Source organism: Echinops telfairi, unplaced genomic scaffold, assembly GCF_000313985.2.
Source record: "Echinops telfairi isolate 266 unplaced genomic scaffold, ASM31398v2 ScPeMD7_7356;HRSCAF=8355, whole genome shotgun sequence".
NCBI lineage: Eukaryota > Metazoa > Chordata > Mammalia > Afrosoricida > Tenrecidae > Echinops > Echinops telfairi.
In genome coordinates, this window is record NW_022111256.1 from 1938628 (window position 1) to 1962824 (window position 24197).

General features: G+C 46.5%; 1 protein-coding gene across 1 annotated transcript in view; it reads left to right on the forward strand.

The window, feature by feature from the left end:
* The window catches only part of VWF (von Willebrand factor), a 175320-nt gene that overhangs the window by 12566 nt on the left and 138557 nt on the right, over positions 1-24197 (forward strand). The window contains exons 4-6 of the mRNA XM_045296004.1: positions 5615-5717; positions 6450-6658; positions 14247-14368. Of these exons, the coding sequence (XP_045151939.1) occupies positions 5615-5717; positions 6450-6658; positions 14247-14368 (434 nt within the window). The remainder of the gene's footprint in view (positions 1-5614; positions 5718-6449; positions 6659-14246; positions 14369-24197) is intronic.

The following is a 24197-nucleotide window of genomic DNA, read 5'->3' on the forward strand; positions in this document are numbered from 1 at the left end:
GGGCAACCGATCGCAATGATTCCAAGGGGATGAACAACAGAAAAATGGGTGAAGGAGACAGCAGATGGTGTAAGATATGAAAATGATAATTTATAATTTATCAAGGGGCTATGAGGGTGCAAGCGTTGGGTGGGTGGGGGGCAAAAAGAGGAGCTGATACCAAGGGCTCAAGTAGAAAGAATATGTTTAAAAAATAATGATGGCAACAGATGCACAAATGTGCTTGACACAACTAATGTATGGATTGTTATAACAATTGTAAAATCCCCCAATAAAATGATTAAAAAGAAGAAGAAATGTGCGTCTAACACCAAATTATGAGCCCCCAAATTGAAAGCCACTTGTTTCGATGGTCCCCAGGATCCTTTCAGTGGCCCCAGGATATTTTCTTTCTCCAGGACAAACGCTCCAAACTTCCCTGGCCTCCCCTGGCCTTGGGTGTGGCTTGACGGGCATCATGGGTTGCTGACCACAAAGTCAGCAGTTTGAACCTGCCAGCTGCTTCTCAGGAGAAGATGAGCCATCTCTTCCCTTAGAGATGGACAGTCCGGGAAGCCCACAGGGTTGCTCTGAGTAGTCAACTCCATGGCAGCGGGTTTGGGGGTTGAGTTTGAGTCCCCCCACCTCCTTCTGGGATCATGAGCTCCACGGTCTCTGGGGTCTGCAGCTCACTTCCCACCAGCCCTCACCACCTAGCCCTGGTCTTCCTGTCAGCTGTTTGTCAAGTGGATTTCAAATCAAAGCAGCGTCTCGTGACAGAAAGGAACTTTTTCTTGGTGATCATCTTGATGGACGCAGATTGGCAGGTCTTGCTCTGGCAGAGCGGCTGGGTGGGTGCAACCTGCCAACTCGTGGTTAGCAGCAGGGCCACCGGGCCACCTTGTTGCCAGGTTTGGATGCAGGAAGAGCTGGTTGTTGTTGGCAGCTGTCTGTCTGTTCCAACACGGTGAGCCCTCTGGACAATCTGATGGATCCCGAGCCAGTCTCATCATCACTGCCATGGAAACCCTCGGTAACGCCATGGGGCGACTCCATCTCCTTGAGGGGCTTCCTCGGTTTCACGGACCATCTACTTTGCCTAGCGTGATGTTCTTCCCCGGAGTTCCCTCTTGATAGCTGCAGTCTTGCCTTGTTCCATTTTAAGAGGCATGCTGGTTGCACTTCTGCCCAGACAGACTTGTTCATTCTTCTGGAAATCCATGATATGTCCTTGGAAGCACAGTTCAGTGGCATCAGTTTGGGTGAGGTCTTCCTTACACACCATCCAGCTCGCACAGGCCGACGAGGCCCTGGGCAATAGCAGGACTTGGCTCAGGGGCATCCGCTGCACAGCGCCGTGGAAGTGCTTCCGACTTACAGCGACTCTTCCGGCTGCTCCGACTCTACCAAGCATGATTTCTTTTTCCTGGCACTGATGACTTCAATTCTATTTTTCGGTCTTGCTTCGTCATCTTCCGGCTGTTGCATGCATAGGAGGCCGTTGAAAGCAGCGTGCATGGGGCCAGGCCCATCTTGGTCCTCAAAGCGCCATCTTTAACACTTTCAAGACCCTGGTGCAGCAGATCTGCTCAATGCAGCACGTCTCTGTGCCTCTCTGTTTTAAAAAAAATCATTTGATCGGGGGATTGTGACAGCTCTTATCACAACCCATCCATCCATCCCTTTAATGGCTGTATCCGTGAGCATGAATTGCCTATCCAAGTAACAAGAAATCCTTAACAATGTCCACCTTTTCTCCCTTTATCAAAATGCCGTCTCTTGCTCCGGTGGTGAGGACTTCTGTTTTCTTTAGATTGACCTTTGGCACTTCTGTTGAAACGAAACTGAAAACCCCCCAGCCCACTGCTACTGAGTTGATTCCGACTCACGGCAGCCCAGGGGTGGCCGTGTTTACAGGGGCGGGTAGTCTCCTCCTTCTCCCTCGGAGCAACGGGTGGGTTTGAACCGCAGACCTGATCAAACGCTTACCTGACAATGCCATAGAGAGTCCTGGAAAGGGCCACAATGCTGAGTTAGCTGGGACGTTGTTGAACTTTCACCTAGTTGCTAACTGAAAGGTTAGAGGTTGGAACTACACAGGAGAAAAGGCCCTGTTCCGTAAAGGCGACAGCGTAGGCAACCGGACTGACCGTCCTGCTCTGTCGAATGGGGTCGCTCTGACTTGGAGTTGACTGGATTGTACGTGACCATGGATTTGACTTCAAGGTGACTTTCAGGGAGCCAGTTCTCTCTAAGCTTCAAGTCCAAAGATCCTCTCAGGGTGGTAGCTTGGATGGGTCACCTCAACCTTCATGGGAAGTCACATGTCTGAATTCCACAAGAATGAAAAACTACACCCCACGCCCCACCCCAGGATTCCTTCTCTTCTTCTGAAAGTCTGGAAGCGTTATGGATCCGTTAGTGGCAGGCTGGCGACTGACCCCAAGGTGCCTTCTTGCATCTAAAGTGTTTCCTACACACCCTGCTGCCACCTCCCTTTGGCGGACTTCATTCTCAGTCACACTCTCTGAGCCATGGAACACCTGCCAGAAAGAGAGGCACACCAGGATTCCTTTCCGGTTTCTGGGCCTGTGGCTCAGAAGTGGGTTGCCAGTTACCCAGGGAAGCGCGGGCAGACGACGTGTCCCACTGCCCTATGAGCCTGGAGCTCGAGAAGGAGACTCCTCCTGCCGAGGCAGCTCTAAGGGACCAGAGATTCAGCTCTGGATGGTTTGTACATCCCACCCTTCCCCACTCTAGCAGAGAGGGATGCCTTGTGCTCTCACCGTGTCCGGGGAGGAGGTCGTGCCCTGTCACCCAGGCTAACCCGGGCTTGTATGTGGTGCTCAGGGCACTGGTTTCCAAAGAGGCCGAGGAAGGGATTTGGGCTTGAGCCCACAGTGAATACCCAGGGGCCGGGGAGCGTTCCTGGGAGGGACCGCAAACTGGTGGCTGTTGCCAGGCTGTGCCCATTTGTTTGTTTGCCTCAATGTTTTGTTTTGGAAAATTTCCAACATACCAAAGAAAATGGACAGGGCATCACCGTGAGCACCCATATACTCACCCTGAATGTTTGGCTCCATTAGTCTGCCTCATTATCTATCTCTTGTTTTCCTTTGGCCAATTCCGCCCCCCCCTGCTCTCAGAAACAATGCTCAACATTTAAAGATTGGCTTGCTGAAAAACAAAAAATGAACATCCAGTAGAAAACCGCTTCTAATTGAAAATGCAGAGCATGTACAACTTGGCAGCTTGAACAGGAGAGGAACCTTGGACATGGTTGGCGATTCCCTTCCTCCTGGCTGGGGGCTCTGTGGACTGTGGTTTGTGGGTTGTGGGTGGTCTGTGAGCCCTTCCTGGAGGTCTCCAGGCTGCGAATGGCATATCATTCAAGACTCTATTCTTAGAAAGGGTCCTTTATTTACGTGTGACAGCCTTCACTGTAATCTCACCAGAAGCAAGTCTATTTCTGGTTGGTTGCAAGTGTTTGTGTGGATGAGTATGCGCACATACCAACCACAGAGGCTGCTTGCATCCTCTTCTGCTGAAGAACTGGAGCCCATGCTTCCCTGTGCCTCCTAGGAGAAAGCATGTTTCTACGTCCCCAAGGGGCATCTTTCAACCTGGGGTCTGTGTCCCATGCCTTTAAGAATGCTAAGGGAACATGCCCCACATCTGGCCCCTTTTGCCAGCACGCTCCATCGCTCGGTCTTCACTGACCATTGTACATCCTTCCTTTCATCAACTGCTTTCTCTCCCAGTCTTCGAGATGCCATGGGAAATCAATCTCTTTATTTCCCTCTCTGGTACCTCCATTTCCTACAGTTTCCTTTGAATACTCAGGGCCCAGCACAAATGTCAGTCCTCAGGGACGGGTTGTGAGATTGTTAGGTCTTATGAATGCTGTAGAAAAATGTGTCTCTTGCCTCGTCTCCCTGACTCATGGCCATTGGCATGCCCCAGGTCTCTGTGACCAGCCGTCATAACCAGATCTTCTTTGGAGGCTATGTTAATATGCTTTCTTTTTGGGGATTCCAACACCTTGAATGGCTACACTGTTGTTTGTTACTTGCTGTTGAGTTGGTTCCAACTCACGGTGAGCTCATGCACCCCAGAAGGAGACGTTGTGCTGCCTGGTGCCACCTCCACAACCATTGGTATATGTGATTCCCTTGTGGTGGCTATTGGTAGTGCATTCTAACCTAGTCTAGTGTCACCCATTCAATGCAAACCTTTAATTTTTGGAAGAAGAGTTCTCCTGAGCCTGTCTCAATTGGAAGACCCTCAGAAAGCTATCCATTACAGATGACCCTGTTAGCCTTTGAAAGACCAGCAGCATAGCTTCCAGAATCAGAACTAGGCAAAAACCACCATAGTCTGACAAATGGGTGGTGATCTAATGGCTGTCACTCAAACTCACTATAGTGCACATGTAAGACAGTGTAGAACTGCCCCCACTCCCGTAAGTTTCTGAGACTGTAATTCTTTATGGGAGTACAAAGCCTTGGTTTTTTTCTCCCTCGGAGCAACTGATGGTTTCAAACAGCTGACCTTGTGGTTAGCAGCCTAATGCCACCAGGGGTCCTGATTGAATGGCAGTATTGATCATTTACTGAGGCACTTACTCTCCAATATTCCTAGACTTTTTCCAGAGATTCAAATAGAGTAAACTATGGTCGAGCTCAGGAATCTCCATTTTAAACAAAGAACCTTGGGATTAGATGGGGGTTGTCCTAGTAAGGAGCCCCGGGGGATCGGCCAGGGAAGTGTTGGATTGCTAACCCATTAGGTTGGAGGTTCAAACCCACCAGTGAGAAAGGGGAAGCCAGTTCCTCCTATAGAGATTTGCAGCCTCTGAAACCTTATAAACACTCGCCCTGAGTCAAAAATGCCTCGCTGGCAGTGAGTGGAGTGTAAGACCATGCTCTCTTACAGGAACAACCATTCTGGTCATGGCCGAGATGGTGCGGGACAGGGTGGTGTTTCATTCTGTTGCACACAGGGTTGCCACGAGTCGGGGCAGACTCAATGGCACCTAATGACAGCAACAACGTGCCTGATGAGCCCTGGCAGGGCAATCGTTAGGTGCTTGACTGCTCACCCAAAGGATGCAGTTGTAACACACGCGCATCTAGTGCTGTGCCCGAGAAAGGCCTGGAGATTGGTTTGCACCAAGATTCCATCCAAGAAACCCCCTGGGGCAGTTCTACTCCGCCATGGGGTCACCACCAGTCAACACTTACCAAAGACACGGGGGACCTGTCGCGATCGCTTTTGTTTGCAGCAAGACTGTCTCCTCTTTATACTTAGTGAACTCTCATGAAACGTAAGGATCCCCAGAGGGCTAGTTACCCAGAGGGCACTCAGTAAATATTTTTAGATGGAGGGAAGGATGAGTGAGCAAATGAGAGTTTCAGGAAGATTTTGTTGTTGTTGCCCATGTATTGAGTTTTGTGTGTGTGTGTGTGTGTGTGTGTGTGTGTAGAAGGAGGGGGACTTTTCTGCTGAGAATATTATGGGGACAAGGGTTATAAACAAACAAACAAACAAATAAATAACTGCCTACAGATAGATTGGTAATAATCACCACAGTATTTGTAGTATTTCTTTATAACTCAGCTCTTTTCTCTTTCAGGGGACTTCCACAATGGCAAGAGAATGGGCTTCTCTGTCTATCTCGGGGAATTTTTTGACATCCATATGTTTGTCAATGGTTCTGTGATGCAGGGGACCCAAAGGTAAGTCAGAACCCCAAATGTCTGAGTTAGAAAGAACCCTGGATAGTCATTCCCGCCTGCACCCTTCTCATCATTCAAATGAAGGCGCTGAGACCCAGAGAGGAAATAACTGTGCCCGGAGGCAGTGAGTAGCCGGGCTGGGTGGGCTCAACCACTTCCCTTGATCTTCATCCAACAAAAATTTAAAAACTCACTGCCATTGAGTTGATTCTGACTCTGATAGACCCTATCGAACAGAGTAAAACTGGTTCTGTAGGTTTCTGCGGCTGAATCTTTATAGGAGTAGAAGGTCTCGTCTTTTACCATAGCCTGCCTCCCGCTCCACTTCCCACTAAGTTAACGTGACCAGTGGGACACCATTGATAAAACTCATATCCTGGCGAAATAGCCACATGGCAGCCGAAAACCATATACCCTAGCTTGTTGTGCATTCTTTCCAAAAATCGGGACTTTTAAAAAATGCCGTGGGACACAGGACAAATTGTTAAAAATTGGGACTGTCCCACCAAAAGTGGGGCATCTGGTCACCTAACTAAGTGCCAGGTGGTATCAAACTGTTCTTCTTTTGTTTAGCAGCCCAATGTGTAACCCACTACTCCATCAGAGCCCCTTGCCTTCAGTCACATTCCACAATAATCTGAACCCTGCAGCCAGATTGGACTTGGTGGCTGGGAGGGACATCCAGAGAATAGAAGGGAAGCCTATTTCCTGAGCAAATCCTTCCTCCTGCAGTGTCTCCATACCTTATGCCTCCAATGGCCTGTATTTGGAAACTGAGGCTGGGTCCTACAAGCTGTCCAGTGAGACCTATGGTTTTGTGGCCAGGATTGATGCTAGTGGTAACTTCCAAGTCCTGCTGTCAGACAGATACTTCAACAAGACTTGTGGGCTGTGTGGAAACTTCAATAGGTTCGCAGAAGATGACTTTATGACTCAGGAAGGTAAGTGTCTCCGGGTAACATTTCCCTAACGCGTGTTTCTGCTCGTCTCTCCCCTGCTCATGAAGGCTCCCTAACATTCCTCCCCTAGCTCTCATCCTGTCATGTTACCTTTGAGCTTTTGACTTCACTGCTTGGAATTTTGGGGAAACCAGGTGTTGGAGAGCCTTAAGCTGGACTGTTCATTATTAAATTCCCGGGAGCGACTTCCAGGTGACTCTGGGGAATGACTTGGTGGGGTAGGCATCTGACCTCCAATAACTCTACAGGGGAGGAGAATTAGCATCAGCACCATTGGCCAAGGTTGATTCCTCCAAGATGGAGATCAGGTGTGCCTCCTTTCTCCAACCTGGTTTTCCACCAACTCTGACACCATCCCTCCCTCCCATAGCAGTAGCTACTGCTCTGCTGAGTCTGAAAATTTCTTGCCATGGAGGACTCATGGAAAATACTTACGCTGATGGGACTTTATAGAGAAGCAGCAGATTCTAATTCAGGATTAACAAAGTCTCAGGATACCTTTCTTGAGTCAAAGTAGCTCATTTTCAAAGCCCTGAGTCAAAGCAGTCAGGCCTGCAGGCAAGCCTCTCCCTGGTCCTTAACCTCTTGTCCCTTGATCCCTCATCCTCTTGAGCCAGTCTGGCTTCTGCCTTCTGGAGAAAGGGTTACAAAGCTCTTGAGCTCCAGCCTAGAAGGACTCAGTGCTGCCAGCAAGCCCTCTGCCCAAACGCACTCAGGTTTTCCTCTTTATGTGTCAGGAAGCCCACTGCACTGTCTCCTGGTTCTACTGCTGCTGCCACCATTGTTTCTCCGTCATTGCTTCTTGCTGTTTCTCACTGTGTCCAGTGTTACAGCTCATGTCTGCTGGGTCCAGGAGGGTCCTAGGGAAGGAACTCCAGCAGTGGTGGGATTCACATAATTTAACAACTGCTTAACTGTCCTAATGACTGTTTTAAGTATTAAAAAACCCCGATATACTGAAAGGTAATTTACTCTTTCACAGTTAAGACTTAAACAAAAACAATGAAAGAAGTACACAAAACTAAATTATAGCAAAGATTTAAAAAATATCAATGGAAAAATATTAAATAATACCTCGACAAAAAGCAATAAAACTGTTATTTAAGATAGTTCCATATGACTTCTTGATTGGCATCCTCACTTGCAACATTCTTCACTTTTGTCCAAGCATCACCAGCTGTGTGATATATCCTTCACTGTTTTTCACTGTGGGAGTAGGGTCCCATTCCTTTGGAGGTAGGACAATTGGACAATAGTCATTGTATTTGAGATACTGGAAGCAGGCGACTTCTCTTCTCTGACCATATTATGTTCATCTTTGGAAACCTCCTTTCTGCTTCTGCTGAACTTAAAGCGATTGTTCTGTCAATATTTTGAGCTCTTTGAACACTTTCAGGAATTGCATGATTGACTCATCATGGCTCTTGGGAACTTGGGGAGTAACACAAAACTAAGGACGGCATGGCACCCTCTGGTTGTTGGATACTTTCTCTCTCCACATTTACTGAAGTAGCAAATTCAAGGGAATGAACATATGGTATTTCATCAAAAGAATAATGACTTTTGCAAAACAAATAAATAAATATTACAAGCATAGTTCTATCTAAATTGTTATACTGATGGATGGAATGAACATTACTACAGGCGCTTAACATATGCTGTTGTGCGGATGAATGTTTAAAAGGAGTAAGGATTGCAAATTTGTCATTTCCACATGGGGTGGAATCACATTGGGCCCAACCACCCACCTTAGAGAGGACACTGATGACAAGTGCCGTTTTAACAACCAGTTCACAGAACTCAACCAAAAATGAGGTGTGGACCAGCTGAATCCCACTACTGAGCTCCAGCTCTGATCTCATCTCTTCTTGTTGGTGCTTATGGTTCCAGCTCCCCTCTTCCGGAGTGGCTCGTTTTAGGTCTAATGAGATGGCAAAACCGACTAACTCCTTTGTGAGGGTTCTACACACATTATTTTTCTGGTCCCACCCCCAAGGGGTTCCATGTACCTTCCTTCCATTAGCAGTAGGCTGTCCAATCCTCTTGGTGGGCCTCAAGCACCCAATTTACATAGTGTCCTCGATTCGTGCAGAGGAGCTGATTTCTGGAGGGGAGTTGACCATGGTGACCTGAGTTAGGTAAAGCCTGTGGGAATGGAGCCTTCAGCGGCAAAGATCTTCTAATGATTGGAATTTGGGATGTCAGAGTATGAATTTAGAAAAATTGGAAGTGGTCAAACATGAAATGGAACACATAAAGATCAATATCCTAGGCACTAGTGAGCTGAAATGGAGTGGTATTGGCCATTTTGAATCAGAAAATCATATGATTTTCTATGCCGGGGATAACACAATCAAGAGGAATGATGTGGCATTCATCATCAGGAAAAAAGTTTCAAATCCATCATGAAGAACAATGCTGTCTGTGATCAGATTATATCTACCCACCTTAAAGGAAACCCAATCAATCCAACTATTACTCAAATTTATGCACCAACCACAAAAGCTCGTGATGAAGAAATTGAAGAATTCTACCAGTGACTTCAGTCTAAATTGATCAAACATATAATCAAAATGCATTGGTGATTGGAATGCAAAAGTTGGAAACAAGGAGGAAGGAATAATAGTTGGAAAATATAGACCTGGTGATAGAAATGAAGTTGGAGATCACGTGATAGAACCAACAACTTGCTCATAGCAAATAACTTCTTTCAACAACACAAAAGCCAACACACGGACTTCCCCAGATGGAAGTCCACAAAAATCAATTTGACCACATCTGTGGGAAGACACAATGGATAAGCTCAATAGCAGCTAAAACCAGACCAGGAGCTGATTGTGGAACAGACCATCAATTGCTCATATAAAAGTTCAGCTTCAAGCTGAATAAAATTAAAACAATTCTACCAGAGCCAAAATATGACCTTGAGTCTATCCCACCTGAATTTTGAGAACATCTCACAGATTTGATGAATTGAACACCAATGACAGCAGACCTGGTGAACTGTGGCAGGACATGAAGACCATCATTCATGAAGAAAGCAAAGGTCATTAGAAGACTGGAAAGAAAGGAAATATTAAAGTGGATGTCAAAAAAGACTCTGAAACTTTCTCTTTAGCTAAGGCAAATGGGAGAAAGACTGAAGTCAAAGAACTGAATAAAAAAATTTCAAAGGGCAGCTCAAGAAGACAAAGTAAAATATTACGATGAAATGTGCAGAGACCTAGAATTAGAAAACAAAAAGGGAGGGAAGAACAAGCTCAATGTATATGAAATAAAAAGTTAACTGAAGGAACAATTCAAGCCTAGATTTGCAATCTTGAAACCATGGGTAAAATATTATGGGTAATATTTCAAACTCCATGGGTAAAATATTAAATGATGCAGGAGGCATCGAAAGACGAAGGAAAGAATACACAGCCGCTGTACTCAAAAGAACTAGTGGACAATCCACCATGTCAGGAGGTAGCACATGAGCTAGATAGAACCTATGGTGCTGAAGGAAGAAGTTAAAACTGCACCGAATGCATCAGCCAAAAACAAGGTTTTCAGCTTTATGAAATATTTCAACAGGTGTCCCATCAATTTCTGGAACCTTGCACTCACTCTTAGATGCCAGGAAATTTGGGAGACAGCTACTTGGCCAACTGACTGGAAGAGATACCTATTTGTGCCTATTCCAAAGAAAAGTGACCCAACAAAATGCTCAGACTATCAAATGATATGATTGATAATGAATGCCAGTAAAATGTCGCTTAAGATCCTCCAACAATGGTTGCAGCCGCACATTGGCAGGGAGCTGTCCGAAGTTCTGGCCGGATTCAAAAGAGGACATGGAACAAGGGGTCTCATTGCTGATGGCAGATGGATCTTGGCTCGAAGCAGAGAATGCCAGAAGATGTTTACTTGGATTTCATTGAGTATGCAAAGGCATTTGACTGTGGGGACCATAGTAAACTCTGGGTGACCTTGAGAAGAATGAGAATTTCAGGACACGTCATTGTGCTCTTGAGGAACTTGTACAGGGACCAAGAGGCAGTTGTGTGAACAGAACAAGGTCATATTGCATGGCTTACAATCAGCAAAGGTGTGGGGCAGGGTTGTCATTCTCACCATACTTGTTCCATCCGTATCTGAGCAAATCATCCGAGACACTGGATGATATGAAGAAGAGTGTGGGATCAGGATTGGAGGAAGGCTTATTAACAACTTTGATATGCAGAGGACACAACCTGGCTTGTGAGGAGGACTTGAAGCATGTGCTGATGAAGATCAAGAATTGTAGCCTTCAGTGTGGAAGACCTAAATCCTCACAGCTGGACCAATAGGTAACATCATGATAAACAGAGAGAAGTTGGCAAGGATTTCATCTTGTTTGGATCCACAATCAATGCTCATGGAAGCAGCAGTCAGGGGATCAAAAGACATATTGCATTAGGTAAATCTGCTTCCCAAGATCTTTTTATAATATTGAAAAGCAAGGGTGTTACTTTGAGGAAGAAAGCGTGCCAGATCCAAGCCAGGGTGTTCTTCATTGCTTCATAGCAGGTGAACGTTGGAAGTTGGATGAGGATGGCCAGAGAAGAATCGATGCATTGAATTGTGGTGCTGACAAAGAATATTGGAAATACCTTGAACTGCTAAAAGGGCAAACCCATCTGCGCTGGAAGAAGGAAGGCTGGAGCACTCCTTAGAGGCAAGGGTGGCAAGACTTCGTTTTATATGCTTTGGACATATTCAGGAGAGATCAATCCCTGGAGAAGGACATCATGCTTGGTACAGTGGAGGGGCAGTGAAGGAGGGAGATGGCTGGACACAGTGGCCACATCAATGGGCTCAGACATCGGGACACATTGTGGAGGTGGCACACAATGTTTCCTTCTGTTGTGCATGAGGTCGCTCTGGGTCAGAGCGACTCGATGGCACCTAACAACAACAGCCAGTCATGGTGGGAGTTACAAAGACGATAGCTAGAAAGCCCATAGTCAGCAATCCACTGCGTGCCACGCAGTAGACGATTGGTACATGTTTGATGGTTCGAACAGACCCTCTGTGTCCCACTACAATGGAGGTGATGAAATCCATAAAGTGGCTCTTAACTTTCTCTAAAAAGACTTGTTCATGTATGTATGTGTTCACGAGTAACAGAGGTAATACAGGTAACTTGAAAACCACTATTAGTATTGAATTCTCTTTTGATAATTTAAATCACATTACCATTTACATTTTAATGACTTTCTTGTAAAATCAGAACATTGAATGTAAGGCAGCCTTCTTCATGAACCCAACTACCCTCTAATTAAGGGTTCAGTGCGTAGAGAAACGGTTTCTTTCATTGGATGGGACCGTTTCACAAATTAATAGAGCCATCTGTTTCCATCTTCTCTAGTACTAACTTAACCAAATTGTTATTGTATAATGTGTATATTTAAAGCCATACAGTTTCCTCCACTCGCTACTTTAGTAGCATGACACAAAGTTTTCATTTTCATTTAGCTTTATGTATTTTCAGCTACTCTTTATTATGTTCAATTATACTCTTGCCCTTATTTCTTGTTTAAGTGTTACTAGAGTTGGTACTATTGTTTTGCTGTTAATACTATTATGATTATCATTATAGTTCTAAGTAAACAGTGCTTGTTTGTTACCTGTAGCTTCATGTTTAACAGACTCTTTGCTCCTAATTTCTTCCTGCATCTTATTCCTTTCTCCCAGGGTCAATATCTATTTTCTTGAAAAACATCTCTTAGTCGTGTCTTTATTCAGAGCCTGGTTACAAGTGGAAAGAAACGCTCCACATTATTATACAACACATTAGCTGGGTGGAGAGTACAATGATGATAGTTATTTTTCAAGTGCTTTGAAGTTGCTGTTTCATAATTGTTGAGAAACATGACATTAGTCTAATTGCCACTTCCTTGCAGATTATGCCTTTGTACATGAGTTATCTTTTGGGTTTTGGTCTTCTTTTTAGAATGCTCTATCTCTGTATTTTTGAAATTTCAGTCTGTTGTGTCTAGGTGTAGATTGTATGTTTAAGCATCTTGGTGGAGTCTTAATGTGGTTCTTGAAACTTTGGATTCTATCTTTCATTCGATTTGAAAAAAAATCAGCCATTTTCTCTTTGACTATCAGCTTTCCTCATTTCTCTGTACATTTCTTAAATTTCTTGTATTCGCATTGTCTAGAAAAATGCGGATTGTTAACAATTGCTAGACTATCTCAAATGCTTATCCTGCCATTTTTTCCTTCACTTCTGTTTTGCCATCTCTGTATCCGTCCCTGTTTTTCTAGGGAGCTTGCCTAGTGCAAGTGAGCTGCTTCTTTCAGTGGGTCAGAGCAGATTGTGACTATTTCTGCCCAACTACACTGCTCATGCTTGTAGCTTGGAATTGGTCATGGTGGGTGTGTTTATCCCATGGAAATCAGCAAATGCTACAAATTCAGGCTCTTCCCTACCCTCAAGACTGGTTCACCAGCAGACCGCTGCATATACCGATCTTCTAATTCACCACCGTCGACCTCATCACTTCAGTCCCTCATCACATCACTGATGACATTTGTAATCTTTAGGTCATTTTGGTTCTCTTCAACTCTATTGTCTTTTTTTAGTGTCTTGCTGTTTTATCAAGTTTTCAGTTTCTTCTCGATTTCAACCATGTAGCACTATTTGCTTTAACACCTCTGTACAAACATTTTATTGTCACAATTTATTTTGATCTAACCTTATTCTTTTCATGTCTGTTCTTCATGGGTGGCTTTCCTCATTCTATTTGATAATTCTGGATCGTGAGCTCATCTTCAGGAAGTTTTTAAAAACCATGGTGAACATATACACAACAAGATACATACCAGTGCAAAGGTTTACATGTCTAATTCCGTGACAGATTCTATTCTGCAAGCTGTGTAACCCGCGTGTTCTCCTGTTCCAAATGATTCTGCCACCATTCACATACACTCAGGGCCCCCTAAACAACAACAACAACAACAACAACAACAACAACAACCACCAACAACAAAATCCCTCTTTCCACCTCCTTCTCACTCTTGGCAGCCACAGATAACTTTTGGCTTCTGCCGATTTGCTTATTTGAAGCACACATTACTTGTCCCTTTGTCACTGACAGGTCACTCGGCAGTTTCTAGGTATTTCCACGTTGTGGCACACATCCTGACATTATGTCTCTTTATAGCTGAGTAATATTCCATTGGATGTATATACCACACTTTGTGTCCATTTATCACTGATGGACATTTCTCTTGTTTCCACCTTGAGAATATCATAAATAACTGCAATAAACATTGGTATACATGTTTAATAGGTTCTTATATTAATTTCTTAATCCGGAGCTCCTGAATTTCACAGGAAGTATAAACTGGAACATCAGACCCACATGCGGGCATTCTCACTGCTGCAAAAATCTCAGGAGAGACTTTCTCTTATTCAAATGTGTATGTTCTAATCTAATGGGAGATTGACTCCGGTAATGAAAGATGGAGCGCTTTCACTCAAATGTCCTAAGACCAGTAGATGTGTGGTTTCAATTGTTCCTGAAACTTTGCTCCACAGGGACCTTGACCTCAGACCCCTATGATTTTGCCAACTCCTGGGCCCTGAGCAGTGAACAGAGGTGCAAGCGGGCATCCCCTCCCAGCAGCTCCTGCAACGTCTCCTCCGGGGAAATGCAAAAGGTAGGTGCAGCTCAGCTTGGAAGTGGTCTGGATATGGGGGACTTCTGGAGTAAAGAGCCAGACTGCATCTGGTTTGAGGCCCTCTACCTGGGGGAGGAGTGGACTTACCCGCGGCCCCCCCTGGTTTTTCAGGGTAGGGTTCTGTGGTTTAAATTTGGTTAACTACACCACTAATACTGTTTGATGTTTTTTTGCTGTGTGTGTTTGGGGATGGGATACACATGCCTGGGGGTGGGGGTCGGGGTGAGGGTGGCTGCTGCTAAGAGGGTAGAAGGAACAACTCCCCGGGCCACTGCTTCTTCCTTACACATTGTGGTTGTTGCTGTGACGTGCTGTTGGGTGGCTCCGACTCACAGTGACTCTATGCGTGAACCACTGCCCGGTTCAGCACCATCCGAACAATCGCTGTGTGTGAGCCCACTGTGGCAGCCCCTGTGCCAATCCATCTCATTAAGAGCTTGCCTCCTTTCCCCAAGCATGATGCCCTTGACCAGAGACTTCTCCCTCCTGATAACACGCCCAAAGGCCACGAGAGGAAACCTCACCAGTCTTGCTGCTAAGGAGCCATCTGCCCGCACTTCCTCCCCGAGAGAGATATTTGTTCTTCCGGTAGTCTAGGACATTCTAATATTCTTCACCGGCACCATAATTCAAAGGCACACGTTCTTTTGCAATCTTCTTGTCGATGTCCAACTGTGCTATGCATGTGAAACGGCTGAAAATAAGACGACCCGGGTCAGATGCGCCTTGGTCTCCCGGTGACCTTTGCTCTTCCTCACTTACCGAGGGCTTCTATAGGTTTGCCGGCTGCAGCCATGCGTCATTTGATTTCTCCATGGCTACTTCCGTGGGCATTGATTGTAGATCCCCGTGAAACAGAATCCCGTGCCACGTCCGTCTTTTCCCCGTTTGTCATGCTGTTGCCTATTGGTCCCGTTGCGAGGATTTCGGTTTTCGTTACGTGGGGTTGTCACCCACACAGGAGGCTGTTGTCTTTGAGCTTCGTCGGTAAGTGCTTCAAGCCTGTTCAGCAAGTGGTTTCAGAAAGCAAGCTTGTGTCATGTGCATTTCTCAGGTTGTTAATGAGACTTCCTCCGACCCTGATGCCACTTGCTTCGATAGTCCAGGCTCTCCGATTACATTCTCAGCATACAGATTGAATAAGAATGAAGGTGGAGTCACCTTTCCTGATTTTAGACGGGGCGGTATTTCCTTGTACAAGTCCCATGTTTTCCCAGGGAAGAGCTCCGCAATCCCCATGCTTCTCCATGCTATCCACCGTCTACCATAATCCACACAGTTGAGTATCTTTGCACAGTTCATGAAACACCAGTAAAAGTCCTTCTGGTATCCTTTGCTTTCAGCCAAGATCCCTCCGATGTCAGCACTGCGATCCCTCATTATACATCTTCTGAATCCGGCTGGGTTTGGGGGCAGCTTCTGTACTGTTGCAACCACATTTGAATCATTTTCAGCAACATTTTATTTGCGAGTGAGATGAATGATATTGTCAAGGAGTTCCACTTTCGTTGGATCACCTTCCTTGGAATGGACACAAATGCGAATCTTCAAGTTGATTGACAAAGTAGCTATCTTCCAATTTTCTTGGCATAGACTAACGGGTGCTTCCAGAGCTGCATCAGATTTTTGTAACAATTCAGTGGGTATTCTATCAGTTCCTGGACTCTTGGGTTTTTAATCTTCAGTGCTGTTTGGACTTGTTCCTTCAATTCCATCAGTTCTTGATCATCTGCGACCTCTTGGAATAGTTGAATGTTGACAATTCTTTTGAAGGCCATGACTCACTATATTCCTTCTGCCTTCTTTTGATGTTTCCTGCATCATATTTTGTCCATAAAATCCTTTAATACTGGAACTTGAGGCTTGAATTTTTTTCTTCAGCTTTTTCAGCTTGAGCTACTGTTGTTAGTGCTGTCGAGTTGGTTCCGACCCATAGTGACACTGTGTACAATGGAACAAAACACTGCCCTGTCCTGCACCATCTTCCAAATTGTTGCAATCCCCTTGTCAATCCATCTAGTTGAGGGTCTGCTCCTTTTTTGTTGCCCTTAGCTTTACCAAGCATGATGTCCTTTGCCAGTGACTGGGCTCTACTGACAACATGTCCAAAGTATATGTGAGACGACGTCTTGCCATCCTTGCTTCTAAGGAGCACTCTGGCAGTACTTCCAGGACAGATTGGTTTGTCTTTTGGCAGTCCATGGTCCTTCCCATATTTTTTGCCAACACCATAAGTCAAATCCCATGGGTTTTCTAATTTTAGGTCTTTGCACATTTCTTTTTTTTTTTTTTGCTATTAGTATTTTTCTTAAATCGTTTTATTAGGGGCTCATACAACTCTTATCACAAGCCATACACACATCAATTGTGTAAAGCGCATTTGTACATTCATTGCCCTCATCATTCTCAAAACATTTTCTCTCCACTTACACCCCCGGCATTAGGTCCTCATTTTTCCCCTCCCTCCCCGCTCCCCCCTCTCTCTTGAGCCCTTGATAGTTTACAAATTGTTATTTTGTCATATCTTGCCCTGTCCGACATCTCCCTTCACCCACTTTTCGGTTGTCCGTCCCCCAGGGAGGAGGCCACATATAGTTCCTTGTATTCGGTTCCCTCTTTCCTACCCACTCTCCCTCTACCCTCCCAGTATCGCCACTCACACCACTGCTTTTGCTCTCTTCTTGAGCTGCCTTTGACATTTTATGTTCTCTTTCACTTCATCATGTTTTCCAGCAACTTTAGCTGCTCTAGGGGAGAATATGTCGCTGGCTTTGTGCAGCTCCTGCTGTAAGATGGAGAAAACACCCCCAACCCTGGCCATGTCCCTTTTGGGTGCAGCTCTCTCTGTCCGCGCACAGATGCTCCTTCGCAGCCCTTTCCTTCTCCAAACGCCCTTGATGATTCCACTCACCAGAGCCTCTCATCTGGCTGGAACGGGGTCAGAATAGGAAGGAGTGGTAAGAACTGCCTCCTCTGTTAGTAGATGGTTTTGTGCCTCTTTGGGGATGGCTACTAGGAGAGATGGTGCTTGTGGTGAGGCGCCCCTGGGTTGGTTCTGACTCTGGTGACCCAGTGCACGGCAGAAGGAAATAGTGCTCAGCCCTGCAGCATCTTCACAATTGTTATGTCTGAGCCCATTGTTACAGCCATTAAAGTGGGGTTCCATTGCGTAAGCCGTATATAGTCTTCTTCTTCCTGGATCCGAGTGTCCTCCCACTCTCCTGCATTTCCCACTGGGGAGACTTGCTTCTTTGTGAGTGATGGGGTGAGGAAAAGCAGACGAGCACACACCATAGTCTAATTACAGCCTCCAAAATTCATCCTTTTCTTCTGAGCCTCTTTTCTTTTGTCTTCCAATTATAGCACCCATTCCTTTGGTGGTAGTTGAGCATAGCCCGAGATCAAAGGAGAGCAACATGCCTAAACATCCAGGAGTTACTTGAGTGGTGTCAACAAACATGGACTAACCAAAAGGTTGAAGGTTCAAATCCACCTGGTGGGGCCTGGGGAAAAGGCCTGGTGATCTGATTTTATATAATCCGCCCTTGAAAACCCCGTGGAGCAGAGTTTTGCTCTGACACACAAGGGGGTCATCACAAATCTCCAGCTGACTTGACAGCAATTGATTAAACACACTGACGGGAAGAAAGCAGACTAGTGACGGAAGCCAACTTTCAGAGCCGCTTATTGACTCAAGGAGCCCTGGTGGTGTCGTGGGTTGCACATTGGGCTTCTAAGCACAAGGTTGGCAGTTCATTGTCACCAGCCGCTCCACAGGAGAAAGATGAGGCTTTCTTTTCTCATATTGATTTACTGCCTCAGAAGCCCAAACCTATTCTGTCCTATAGGGACGATGGGTCTTTTAAAAAAAAAAAAATCATTAACCCAGGATTTCAATTTGGATACATATGATGTGTTTTGTAGGGAGGAGAAGTAGAGAGTTTATCATTCTTTCTTTTATTTCAAAACCTACAGTTGTCTCGTTGGCTGGTCACTCACCTTCTCTTCTCTCCCCCCGCCCTTCTGTGCTCTGTAGGCAGAGGTGAGGAGCAGGGGGTAGAGCTCAGGTAGTGAGGAAGGGGAGGAGTGGCCACATTCTGATGTGTGTCCCTCTGATATGGACACATCTCTCGGAGGGCAGGGAGCTTGTTCTGTGTCACTTGGCAAACGCAGGCCAGGGCAGGTGTTCTCCTCCTCTTCCGAGCACAAAGGGATCATCCTCTCGCTTGTCTATAAGAAGTGGGAGGTGAAGACAGGTTTTCAAGAGGAGAACCTGATATGGAAAATGGATAGAGGTGGGTGACTGGGCACCGTTTCCTGGAGACAAGGGCACAGAGGCAGGACCCAGGAGTAGCTTTGTTTGTCTCCTCTGGCACCCTTTGAGGCTGCAGCTGCATGCTTGCTACTCACTTTGTCTCCTGGGTGAATCAAGTCCTCACTAACCAGTGTCCTGGGATCCGCTTTAGAAATTGGCTACTCAGTTCTTAGTGCTGGGCTCAGGCCCCTAAACACTCCAGAAGGCCCAGAGAGACCAGCTACTTCAAGCCCTAAGCTCTTGGTTTCAGGTTGTTTACCTGACTCAGCCAATCAGGTTGTGCTTGCCCATGACTGGGAAGCCTTCATTGGTTGGGAAGCACCATGACTCATCTCCTGGGAGGTGATTACCGTGGTCCTTTGAATTGTTGGAAGCCTGCTCAGTCCCACTGGGCCCCCAGATTCACAAGCCAGGGGGCATCCATGAGGTATCATCTACAAGGGTTTTCTGCAGAGTCTGTGGCTCCCAGAGCCACTTGGCGTGGCAGGGTGTCCTTCAGAGGAGAGCGCACGGCCGGCCCTGGGAGCGGTCCTGGATAGCAGCCAGCCTCTTCTTTTCCACTCCTTTGAAGCTTTCCATCTTTCCAGGACTGTAGCCAGCAGTCAGCTCCTGTTGAGAGCCAGGCCCTATTACTTATGCCCAGGGGGGTGGGGGGTGACTGCTTCCTTGTTATGCCAACAAAACCCTGACCTCTTTCTTCTGGGACTGATAATGGCTTGTTGGAGTGCATGCAAATGTATAGATATTCCAGCTTTTTAAAATCAACTGCAGAACTGCTGGGCTCTGGAGTGAAGGCTGCAGATCTAGTAATTGATGTGAACTTGTCAGTAAGTCTACAGATTTAGGTTTAGGTAACCCCCTCTTTTAACCTGGGAAATGATAGCAAGGACCAACCATATAAAGGGGCATTGGTGTGCCCTTCAATCTTGTCCGTAAGGTGACACCCAAGGTCCCAGGAGCCTGGACCTGAAACTAGCCCAAACCGCTCTCGCTGGCACTCCTCCCTCCAAACACTTTGCCCTCGCCTGCTGGGAACCCGCCATACTCAACCTGACGCTGCTGCTGCTGCTGCTGGCTAGTCTGTTCCGGCTCATAGCCACCTGATGGAACAGAGGAGAACTTCCCCACAGGGACTCCTAGGCTGTAATCTTTACAGGAGTTGAGAGTCAACTCTTTGTCCCGTGGAGCTGTTGGTGGGTTTGAACCAATGACCTTGTTAGCAGCCAAGTGTGTGACTCTTGTGCTCCCAGGGCCCTCACTAAACCTACCCACCATACAAACATCTACCATGTGAGTGGTAGCTCCTTGAGACCCACAGAACTATGTTGTTGTTGGTTGTTGACTCATCTGTCCCCTGCTCTTAGTGAGTCTGCGCAGCATAGAGTGGAGAGAAATGCTGCCTGGCACAGCCCTGTCACCCTTATCTGTTGAGAGGCAGACCATCATGATTTCCTTGGCTGGTTCTCAGAAGTCTCTCACGAGACCTTTCTTCCCAGTCCATCTCAGTCTGGAAGCTCTGTTGGAACCTATTCAACCTCACAGCAATGTGCAAGTTTCCACCGACAGACAGGTGGGGGGTGGCGATGGCTCATGGGGTGTATTCACCTGGACTAGAACCTCAGTCTCCTGCATGGAAGGCAAGCATTCTACTATTCAACCACCACTGTCCACTCCACTGAGAGATGCAGTGGCCATCATCATCTCTCACCCCCAGGACCAACCCCACTGCAATCTGAGTCTAAGGATCCTTCCTTGTCTTTGGCCTCCAAGGTGCTTTCAGTATGCTTCCTTGGGGTTGGTCCTCAGGATTACCAGTCTTTGTTGAGAAATTGGAGTGTGGTTGTTACCACCCTACCTCCAGGGAGACTCATCTATCAGCCGTATCAACTTCAAGATGCTGATTGGGACATAAGCCATTTCTTTTCATCAAGGTTAGAAATCTTAGACTCATAGAAACTCAGATTTTAGGTGATAGCTAGTTCAATCCTCAACCCACTGCACCAAGACAGGGCAGACGGTACCTGGATAGACAAGGTAGGCTGGAACCCCTGCCCAGTGGATGAGTCATTTCTTGAAAACTTCCTCTCCGGAATCTTTCTAGCCATCTGCTGAAGCTTTGCTCTCTGTGGCCCTTCTTAACTGCCCGTTAAGGTCTCTGCTTCCTTTTTATCCCATTTCAACTAGTCAGGGGCGTTGTCTCGCAGTGTCCCGGGAGCCTGGAGAAAAGACCAAAACCAAACACACAGCCATCGAATCGAGGCCAACTCATAGTGACCCTATGGGACAGGATAGAACTGCCCCTGTGGGTTTCCGAGGCCGGAACTCGTACAGGAGTAGAAAGCCCCATCTTTCTCCCAAGAAGCAGCTGGTCATTTCGAACTGTTGACCTTGCAATTAGCAGCATAATCACTGCATGACCATGGCTCCTATGGCCATTGGAGATGCAAGGTCTTTTTTCGTTTGATTTCTCCAGGTCATATTCAGGAGTTCTAGTCTTTCTGTTACCCAACAGCTCCACATGTCCTGTTCTCGACTGGCTTCTGAAATGGGCATCTTTTACTCAATACAATCCATATTTTTCCCTTTCTTTTGCTGTTTACATCTTCCTATTTTCTCTTTATCCAAGAGGATCCTCTTGCTGGACTGTACAATAGGCTGCTGCCCACCCATGCTTCCTGTCCCTCTTAGGAAGTCACCTGGCTCTCAGAAGCGAATGTTTGTAGTAAACACTCATGGTTACTTTAAATCACCAGAGCCTTTCTCCTCCTCAGCCCAAAGAAGTTCAGCAAATACCCTATTCTGTCAGGACAAGGCAAATCACTCTTCACGTTCTCATTAAGGACTGCCCAAGCAATATTTGCAAAGGATGTCATTTGCTCTTTGTCCAGTTTCTGCTCAGTCATGTTCAATGGGAGCTCCTGGGCACAGAGGGAAGGGCTGGAAGCCCAGAGGACCTGGAGAAGCACCCTGGCCTAGTCAGGAGGTTGCCCGGCCAGGCCCACTCCCAGCCTCCCTGTTTCTCTGCTCTGCCTCTTCCATTCCGTCCACTTCACTGCATGATTTGGCCAGGAATAGGCTCTTCTGGGAGATCAGAGAGAAGGTTGGTAGAGTTAATACTACATCTTCGATCCCCAACAGGTTCATTGTCAGGTGGTAGAGCTGTAACCTGGTTTTACAGACAGGATGCCTTAGTGATACTTGGGGTTTGAACACAACACACACACACACACACACACACACACACACACTCACACACTCTCTCGCTCTGTCTTTCGTTTTTGGAGAGAACTTCCCTCTGAAGGGAGCAAGTCATATGTAGGCTGAGGGATGAGGCTATACTTTGTGTGCTTTACTAGTCTCACTTGATTCTCTGTGTATCCTCCTGGAAGCTACTGTCCTGCTCTGAATTGAGGCTTCCTCCTCTCCAGGGTAAACAAGCTCTATTGACTCCTGACTGCTCAGTTGTCGGCAAGTCTCCCCTGGCTCACCCCAACCTCGTAGGTGTCAGAATGGAGCTCTGTTGCACAGAATGTTCAATGGATGATTTAAAAAGAAAGAAAGAAAGAAAAAGATCTCCAGGTCTTTCTTCCAAGGCACCTCTGGGTGGATTCAGACTTTCAGTCTTTTGTTTCACCGGCAAACACATGAACTGCTAGCACCAACACCTAGTACCAATAATAAACCCTTGTAAAGACGTGTGGCGCTGGCAGCAGACCTCCGTTAGCTTCACTTAGGGGGAAAATTCACCATCAGCATCGGCCCAAGATGAGTTGCTATCAGGCAGGCCTCCGCTCACCAACCTTTTTTTACATTTTTTTAAACCAGTTTGAGACCAACTGTCTCACCACAGAGCTCTCTGCAACTGGTTACAATGGCCACACAGACTCACCGACAATATTAGAATAAGGAAGCTCATTAGGAAAGTTAACATTCAGGGTCAGAAACACTTAAGGGCTCGCTCTTCCATCAGGACATCCGCTTCTCAGCCATACCAGCAGATGTGCCTCTCCTCATTCCTGCCCATCCACACAGCCCCCCAACCCAGGCTGCATCATGTTCTGCTTGGGCAACTGTTACAAAAAGCTCTGTCCATAAATGCCCCCTCTGCCAGCAAGCCTCTGTCCCAAGGTGCCCACCTCCAGCTCCTCTTGAGTGCACAGAGGCCACCCGTTCTGCCAGCAAGCCTCCTGCCTGAAGACCCTCAGCTTTCTCGGTCTGTACTGGGGAGGCCTGCTGCAGTGGTGCTCCTGTGGCCTCGGCCCTGCTGTCACCGTTTTTCACCATCGCTTGCGGTCTCTGATGATACAGTGCTCTGCCGCCTGGATTGAAGAGATTCAATCAGGGATCTTGGGTCCAAAGGAAACACTTCACTCCTGACTCATCTTCCTTTTTGGTCATGAGATTCCCTGTTCTACCTCCGGAAAGGTTTATTTTAACCCTCATGGGATGATAAAACTAACCAATTCCATGTTAGGATTCCATAGACCTTAGCTGCATGGCCCACCCTCACAAGGGTACTGGGCCCCCTATTTTCATTCTTAGCAAGCTAGCCAATCCTCTTGCCGTGACATAAGAAGCTTACATTTGCATAGGCCGCCCAACCATTTGGTGTATAGTATAGACTACAGCTAGAAGCACTGTGTACAGGAAGTGACCGCTCTGCAGTGCCCTTTGCCCTTGGAGCAAGCTCACCCCTGAGTGCCGCATGGAACACGGGGCAGTGAGCTGGCATGGTTGTGGTGTGACCTTGTCCGCAGCTCCTTTGCATTCAAGCTTTGTAGCAGAGTTCAGGGACTGCCATTGGGTTTCAAAGATTTCCTGCCAGTTAAACAGAAATTGGTCTTTGAAGGACTTATCTGATAGCCCTCAAGGAAGGTTGAGGAAGGCCCAGGCTTTCAGTTCAAACAGCTCCCTAACTTAAAACCTCCAAGTCCTATTGCACAATGCATCTTTTAAACTTTTTATGGCGAAGGAGGTGAAAGTCTATAGAACCTAGTTGCACACCCCACAATTCACACACATTCTGATCCAAGTCCTCCACTCCAAGTCCCGCCACACACCAGTGCTGGCCCTGCCTCCTGCCCCGTCTCCTGTTCCTCCTCCTCTCCTAACCCGCTGAAGCCTGTTCGTGGGTAACTGCTGCCCTTCGAGCTTGATGGTTGGCTATTCAAACTAGCAGGTGAGTTCCGTTCCAGACCTGAAGTGCTAGGGTCACAGTCTTGGGGACCCCATTTGTCCCTTTCTGAGCAATACATCTGGTCTCTTTTATGATTTTGAACTATGGTCCACATTTTTCACCCACTCTACCCAGGATCTTTAAAATTTTTTTAATAGTTTTATTGGCACACAATCCACATATCATACGATTCAATAGTTCAATCCTATCAAGAAGGATTGTACCATCATTACCACAATCAATTTTAGGACACTTCATTTCTTTCTTCTTTTTTTCTCCCCATGGTTAAATCACCTTTAAAATGAGTTGTGAAATCG